The sequence below is a fragment of the Neopelma chrysocephalum genome, unplaced genomic scaffold (genome assembly GCF_003984885.1).
Source record: "Neopelma chrysocephalum unplaced genomic scaffold, ASM398488v2 Primary Assembly neopelma1_243, whole genome shotgun sequence".
NCBI classification, from domain to species: Eukaryota; Metazoa; Chordata; class Aves; order Passeriformes; family Pipridae; genus Neopelma; species Neopelma chrysocephalum.
Window position 1 is genome coordinate 123,561 of NW_020897905.1, and position 7,650 is coordinate 131,210.

Sequence of the window (7,650 nt, forward strand, 5' to 3'; positions counted from 1 at the left end):
GGGACAGCCAGAAAAACCCACAGGCACAGACTGGGGACAGCCAGAAACACCCACAGGCACACACTGGGGACAGCCAGAAACACCCTCAGACACACACTGGGGACAGACAGAAACACCTCCAGGCACACACTGTGAACAGCCAGAAACACTCTGGGGACAGACAGAAACACCCCCAGGCACAGACAGGAGACAGCCAGAAACACCCCCAGACAGATGTCCCCGACAATGAGAAGCCCCCACAGACACCAGAAGAGACGGAGCAGCAGGAAGAGGCTTTGGGAGAAGGTCCTGTCCCCATGGAAGCGGGGCCAGGTGAGTCCCAGGGGTGCCAGGGGGGTGTGTTTCTCTGGCAGTGCCCGTGGCAGAGGGCACAGCTGGTCCTGATGCTCAGAGGAGCATCACCAGGGAGGAGTGGGAGCCTTGGGTCGCTGGCACGGGCCAATGGAAGGGGGTTGAGGGCCTGGACATGGGAATGCAGCCTGTGGAGATGGTGGGATGAGGCTGCTCCATGGAGGTGATGACACATGGTGCCTTGGTGTCCTTCTCCCAGCCCTCCCTCTGCTTTTGGTCCATGTGTGGCTTCGCTCCAGTTCCTCCCAACACCTCATAGGCTTTCCTTAGAATCCGTGAGGTTGGAAAAGCCCTCTAAGACCATCAACTTCCTCCATCCCCCAGCACTGCCAAGGCCACCACTGACCCATGTCCCCAAGTGCCACATCCACAGGGCTTTGAAATCCCTCCAGGGATGGGGACTCCACCCCTGCCCTGGGCAGCTGTGCCAGGGCTGGGCAGCCCTTCCCAGGAGGAATTTTTGCAGTATCTAATCCATGTCCTGGCTCTTGAGCCACAGCTCTCTCCGGCTTTTCCACACACTCCTGGCAATCTCCAGTTCCTCACGCCGGAGTGGGGAGCTCTCCATGGGTCTTTCAAATCCCTTTTCCCTGCAAACAGAACTCCCCATCCTGGTGATGAACGTCATGTCCCTGGGGGGCCATCGGCCAGGGATGGAGACGGAGGAGGATCCGGAGGATCCCGCAGATCCCGACACAGGTGAGTCACCCTGTGCTGGGGACAAGGGGTCTGGCAGACAGGAAGCAGCTCCCAGAGCTCTGATGGGCTGGAAATGGGGAGGGAGAAGGACAACCATCAGGAGATGGGCCACCACTGACCCACGTCCCCAAGTGCCACATCCACAGGGCTTTGAAATCCCTCCAGGGATGGGACTCCACCCCTGCCCTGGGCAGCTGTGCCAGGGCTGGACAGCCCTTTCCAGGAGGAATTTCCCCAATATCCAACCTAAGCCCCCCCCGGCACAGCTGGAGGCCGTTCCCTCTCCTCCTGTCCCTTGTTCCCTGGGAGCAGAGCCCGACCCCCCCTGGCTCCCCCCTCCTGTCAGGGGGTTGCAGAGCCAGAAGGTCCCCCCTGAGCCTCCTTTTCTCCAGGCTGAGCCCCCCCAGCTCCCTCAGCTGCTCCTGCTGCTCCAGCCCCTTCCCAGCTCTGTTCCCTTCCCTGGACACGCTCCAGCCCCTCCATGTCTTTATTGTCCTGAGGGGCCCAAACTGCCCCCAGGGCTGGAGGTGCCTCAGCAGTGCCAGCACAGGGACGGGCCCTGCCCTGGGTCTGTGTCACACCAGTGTCCCTCTGTTCCAGAGGAAGCCTCGTTACCGGAAGATGAAATGCCGTGTGAAGGGGATTCTCCCGAGAACGTGGAGGTGAAGGAAGAGGAGCCTGAGGTGCTGCCAGAGGATTCCACACCCTGTCCCGGCTCGGAGATCCAGAAGTGCCCCAAAAACGAGCCGGTCAAAGCCAAGAACAAGAAGAAGCCGAGCCGGTGCGAGACCAGCAGCCTCCTGATGGGGAACTGCCGGCGCGGGTACGTGCGGGAATGGTGCCATCCCTGCACGGAGTGCGGGAAGCGCTTCCGCCTCAAGATCAACCTCATCATCCACCAGCGCAGCCACGCCAAGGAAGGGCCCTACGAGTGCCCCGTGTGCGAGATCGGCTTCACCGACAAGCGGCACCTGGACCTGCACCGGAGCGTCCACGTCAAGGACAGGGCCGTCGGAGCCAAGGTCTGGGGGAACGTGCACCCGGAGCTGCGCGTCCGCCCGCGGAGGGACCTCTGCGGGGGCAGCCCCGGGCTGGGCAACGGCATCCACGCCGGGGGGGCCTGGCTGGGCCAGCCCAAGGAGGAGCCGGACGGAGGGGGCGGGTCCGGCGCCAGGATCACGCCGCCGCCGAATCCCAAGCTGAAGTGCATCTACTGCAAGAGGGTGCTGTCCTGCCCCGTGTCGCTCCGGCGGCACCTCCGCACCCACGCGCGGGAGCGGCCCCACTGCTGCAGCTCCTGCAACAAGTGCTTCACCCGCCACACCCACCTCCTGCGCCACCAGAAGATCCACGAGCGAGCCCGGCGTGCCGCCGCCATCCCGGCATCCCAGCATCCCGCGGCTCCTGCGGCCCAGAGGAACGTTTCCAAGGGGAACACGAGCCCCAAGCCGACAAAAGCGGGTCCGCCCAACGCGCTCCTGTTGGGAGCGACGCAGCTGGAGCTCCCGGACAAGGGCTGCCCCCTTCCCAACCGTGTCGGGAGAGCCACGCGGCCCGTGGTCCGGCTGGGAACGAGGGCGGCGCTGTCGGGGATGATGGAGAAATGACCACGGGGCAGATCCGAACTGCGTGTGGCCCTGGAGAGAAGCTGTGAGTGTTGGGTTTGTGTGTGGTGGGGCACCAGGGTTGGGAATCTGCTGCGTTTTAGGAGCTTCCCGGAGTTGTAGAAGGAATGGGAAGCACGGAGACCACCACAGAGAGCAAATTGCGGGAGCCTCCAGCAATCCAAAATGCTTCACCATTCCACTGACCCTTGTGCCCGTTGGCTGATGCTTGGAATTCTGCCAAGCTGACATGCCTGGGAGATGACCAGGTCAAAACAGCAGCTGAGCTCTCCCATTCCTTGACACTGGAACTGACCCCTCGCCATGGGAACACAACTGAAGAGGACAGGGAGAAGGGAATGGAGTGGCAGCATTCCCAAGGAGCCCTTTGCTCCACTGACCAAGCTTCCTGATTAAGACGCCGGATGAAGGGAAACCCCGCCACGTCCCGGCCACGCCTGTCACACCCCATCCCAGGGAGGAGATCCACCAACCCCTGCAGTGGGTTGGGAACGCTGGAGCTTTGCACTGGAAGATCCGTAGAACAAATCAAACCCCACTGTTCTGATCTTGCAAAATCCAGGGGTCCCGGCCACTCCATCAGGGAGTCCACAGGCACTCTTGGGACCATCCTGCATGGATGCAGTCATTTTGGGAATACTTGATGGGTCAGCCAGCCCTGTGCTGCCCAGCAGTACCTGATCCTCATGGATCCGCCATGGCAGCCACCGGCTCCTGCTCCCGCTCGCCCAACCACAGCTCATCTCCTTGTCCCCCAAATCCCACAGGAAACCAGTTCTTCAGCTACCTCAGCCGGAGGGGAGGGAGACCTGCCCGGAGGCAGCCGGTGAAAGCCAGGCCTGGCACCGCTCTGGCATCCCCGGAGCCACCGGAACCGTGTCCGTGGCCAGAGCCCCACACTCACCCCACGCACTGTTGGTGCACAGGGAACACATCCCTCCCGGTGCCATCGCCACGCAGACCCAACGGAGAAGCTGTTGGGACTCTTGAATTTAGTTTTCCAGGTGTTTTTTTTTTTGTTTTCCTTGAGTTGTTTAATGTAGTTACTTGACATCCTGAAGTTTCTGTCCCTCTCCAAGCGGTGAGGCCGGGACCCGGTTGGCTTTTCCCATCTTTCATTCCCGGTCATTCCCAAGGTGTGATGGCGCTGCTGTGGGAAGCTTTGGGAGCTGTGCCACATCCGGGTGTGCCCCTCAGCTGCCTCCCTGCCCCCTGGGAGGGACAGCAGTGTCCGAGCTGCTCCATGGGGACACACAGCATGTCCCACAGCTCCTCCAGGGCAGTGTGTCACAATTCCTGCCCCTGGGATTGCGTCTGGGAAGCAGGAGGGGTGACAACGGCAGATGGGTCACGCCGTGTTCCCGACGGGATGCAGGGGCGGTTGCTGCCTTATGGATTGCATATGGATTACCATATGGATTACCATATGGATTACTATGGATCTGGCAGTGAGCCAGTGGCTGGTTATCCTGCAGGGGTAGAGATCCCAGGGGATCCCATGACTGAGCTGGTGGTGCTGGAGGGTGATCCCCCCCCGGCCAGCAGAGGTGCCGGCCCCTCCTCGGGCCAGCAGCCCCAGCCGGGCATTTCTAAAGCTGTTTTGACCAGGACCAGCGTTTCCTATGACATTCCCAATCCCTTTCTCAGGATGTGGAATTAATAAAGTATTTGCCTCTATGTCTGGCTGTTTTGGGGGCTGTGCCAGTGCCCATGGGAATGGCTGGGGCTGGAGGAACTGGGATCAGCCAGGACAGCTCTGACCAGGGTGGGGAGGTTTTGGAATCACTGCTGGCAGCTCCATCCCTATGGAGCCCCTGGGAGAGTGGTTCCACAGGAGACCCCAGGCAGGAAGGATGAAGCCTCCGCAGGCAGAAGGGTGAGCAGCCGAGGGGAGCAGGGAAGGGCAGGGGGATGTGTCCCTCAGCACTGCCAGGGAGTCCCGTGGTGCCCAGATCCTACAGAGGATTCTGTGGGGGATTCTTGTGGGACCATTCCAAATTCCCATCAGGCAGCTTCACATTCGTCCCCCCCTCCCACCAAGGAAGGTGGTGACCCCCATCCCTTTCCAGCCCCATTGCTCTCCGACCTCCCAAGCCCACCCCGAGCCCACTCCCTGGAGCACAACAGGAGACCACAAGTCTTTTATCCAAGTCTCTTCCTGGTTCATCCACTGATTCCAACCGCAGCCCAGCCCCCCGCAGTGTACCCAGGCCACTGACAACCCCTGGGCCACCAAACACCCTGGGGACACTGACCACTCCCAGATCATCAACCACCTCAGGCCAGCGACCACTCCCAGGCCACCTCTCTCCAGGCTGGCAGTGTTCAAACAACCCTGCATTCCACCATTCCCCGAGATCCAACACAGCCACTCCTCCGCTGAATCCACGGGGCAGCGGCACCGCCTGGCCCGGCTCCAGCCACTGACCCTCCTCTGCTGCCTCGTGACCAGTCCCTGGGGGCCTTTCCCTCGGCAGTGCTACAAGTCCCTGGGCGATGTGACCCCAGCTGCCTTCCCTCCTCCAGCCCTCCGGCTACCGACTGTCCTGGCCCAGAGCCTCGCAGGGCTCCAGCTCCCGCTTGTGTCCCGGCAAGCTGCCGGCCGGGGAGCCGGCCACGGCGTGCACCTTCTGGTGGTGGTTCAGCGACTGCCGGTGCCGGAAGCTCTTGGTGCAGCCGTGGCACTGGAAGGGCCGCTGCTGGGTGTGCCGGCGCTGGTGCTCCTCCAGCGACGCTTTCTGGGGGAAGCTCTCTGCGCACTCGATGCAGCGGTAGAGCCGCTCCCCGGCGGCGCTGGCCCGCCCCGGCCGGCCCGGCCACGCGCCCCGCGGCGGCCCGTGGATGCGCTGGTGCTTCTGCAGGTGGTGCTTCTGCACGAAGCCCTGCCCGCAGGAGGGGCAGCGGTACGGCCGCTCCCCGGTGTGGATCCGGTAGTGCTTGTTGAGGTTGGACTTCTCGTTGAAGCTCTTGCCGCAGTCCGGGCACTGGAAGGGCCTCTCGCCCGTGTGCAGGCGCTGGTGCCGCAGCAGCGCCGCGTGGTGCGCCAGGCTCTTCCCGCAGGACGAGCAGATGAAGGAGCCGTTGCTCTTCCTCTGCTGCCGCGCCAGGAGGTTGCGCGTCAGCCGGACGCTCTTCCAGCCCGGCGGGAGCGCCCTGGGATCGTCGCCGGCGGCGCAGGGATCGTGCTGCTCCCAGCCGGGCTGCGGCGAGGCCCCCTCGGCGCCGGGGTCTTCTCCCAGCGGCATTCCCTGGGGAAGGGCGAAGGGCTGCTCCGTCCCCGCGCCCAGCGCGTGCTCCATGGGGAAGGGCAGCCCCGGGGCGGGGTGAGCCTCCACCGGCACCACCACCGGCTTGAATTCCCCCAGGGAGAACTCCCCCAGTCCTGCCCCGGCCGCCTTCGGCCCGGCCACGCCGTGGCTCTCCCAGGGAACCGGCTGCTCCTGGCTCAGGGGAACCTCCTCGTCCAGCCTCTCCGCGGGGGCCACGGGCAGAGCCAGGAGCTCAGCCCCGTCCTCTGGCGGCTGCTGCTCTTCCTTCTTGATCACGATCATCTCACCTGCGGAGACACAGCAGTTCATGCCCGGGAAGTTCTCCCACGCCCACAGCTCCAGAGCGGGAGCAGGAGAGGAGCTTCCCCACCACCTGTCAGTGAGAGGAACCGGCAAAGAACAAAAGGGAGCAGGAAGGTTTTACTGGGAAGAGGGGAACTTCAGGGCAGCTTGTTGGACCTCAGAGACGTGGAATCATGGAATAATTGAGGTTATAAAGCCCTCTGAGATCACCAAATCCAATCATTAACCAAGCACTGCCAAGGCCACCACTAACTCATGTCCCCGAGTGTCACATCCACACAGCTTTAAATCTCTCCAGGAATGGGGACTCCACCACTGCCCTGGACATGCTGGACACAATGGACACAATGGACTGACAATACAATCCTCACAAAGAGTCCAAACCAGAGGGAAAATGAAGGCAAAGCTGAGCTGCAGAGTCCTCCATCCTGGAAGGAACTTTGTCAGGAATGGTGGAGTTAACTGGGCGAATCCAGGGAAAAGGATCAAAGCAAATCCTCCCCGGAGCAGGAGGGAGAATCCACCCACAGGCAGCCAGTCCCAGAGCCTTGCTCTGAGCCTTGCTTCCCATTTTCCATCCTGATAGACCCCATCCAAACCAAGTGGGTCCTTAGTGCCCACCACTGTCACTCACCGTCACCCAGCTGTCCCATCACCGCTCCCTTCTCTGGCAGCTCAGGGATCCCAGGATCCTCCCTGTCCTCATCCGGTGGCAGCAGCGTGGATTTGGAATCGGCACCTCCAGGCCCTGGGAAGGAGGGAGTGATGGGATGAACACTGATGGTGAGGCTCAGCCAAAGGGGAGTCCTGGGCTCTCAGGATGATCCAGTCACACAGGACAGAGTCAGTCAAACCGGGCATGGGATTTCCCAGGAAGTGTCTGTCCAACACTCAGCCTCTAAAATTTTAGCCCAAAATTAATCAGAGCTAAAATTTAGGACTCTCTGCAGCAAATCCCTGCCTGGTGGTCCATGTATGGCCCATATCCCAGAAAAACAATGGTGCAGGAACACCGGCTTCAGGACAAGTTACCTGGAATCCCCCCACATTCCACATGGGGAGGGCTCGGGAGCTGGATCAGCCCAGGGATGATGATGCCTCTGACATGATCTGACTGATCCTCCCCGAGAGGGACCGTGGCCTCATAATTCCCCTTCACAGCAATCCCGTGGAGCTCCTGGTTGTCCGTGTTCCCCCACTCCTGCTCAGGCAGAACGGCTGCCTCACCCTCGCCCACTGCTGGCACCTGGAAGCACAGGAGGTTCCACCACAGGGATCCCAACTTCATCCCCCTCCAAGCCCCACCAGTGCTCCAGGAGAGCCCAGCAGGGTCCGGAGCTCCTGCAGACGGAGCTGTGTCATGAGGGACATTCCCAGACATCCCAGTGAGGCTCAGGTGTTTC

The 7,650-nt window shown here is 61.9% G+C and overlaps 2 protein-coding genes across 3 annotated transcripts in view; one reads left to right on the forward strand and one right to left on the reverse strand.

The window, feature by feature from the left end:
* The window catches only part of LOC113977468 (zinc finger protein 777-like), a 7,472-nt gene extending 3,120 nt beyond the window's left edge, over positions 1-4,352 (forward strand). The window contains exons 5-7 of one of the 2 annotated variants that reach the window (XM_027703598.1): positions 1-312; positions 952-1,050; positions 1,651-4,352. The exon at positions 1-312 is cut by the window's left edge and continues 258 nt beyond it. In XM_027703598.1, the coding sequence (XP_027559399.1) occupies positions 1-312; positions 952-1,050; positions 1,651-2,657 (1,418 nt within the window). In that variant the 3' untranslated portion in view covers positions 2,658-4,352. The remainder of the gene's footprint in view (positions 313-951; positions 1,051-1,650) is intronic. The other variant, XM_027703599.1, reaches the window with a different exon arrangement.
* Positions 4,353-4,813: 461 nt separating this feature from the next.
* LOC113977472 (zinc finger protein 696-like) lies at positions 4,814-7,644 on the reverse strand. Its single transcript, XM_027703605.1, has 3 exons — positions 7,280-7,644; positions 6,882-6,995; positions 4,814-6,231 (listed from the first exon to the last, which is right to left on the reverse strand). The coding sequence occupies exons 1-3, from the start codon at positions 7,626-7,628 to the stop codon at positions 5,210-5,212; spliced, it is 1,485 nt and encodes a 494-aa protein (XP_027559406.1). The 5' UTR covers positions 7,629-7,644; the 3' UTR covers positions 4,814-5,209.
* Positions 7,645-7,650: the final 6 nt, after the last annotated feature.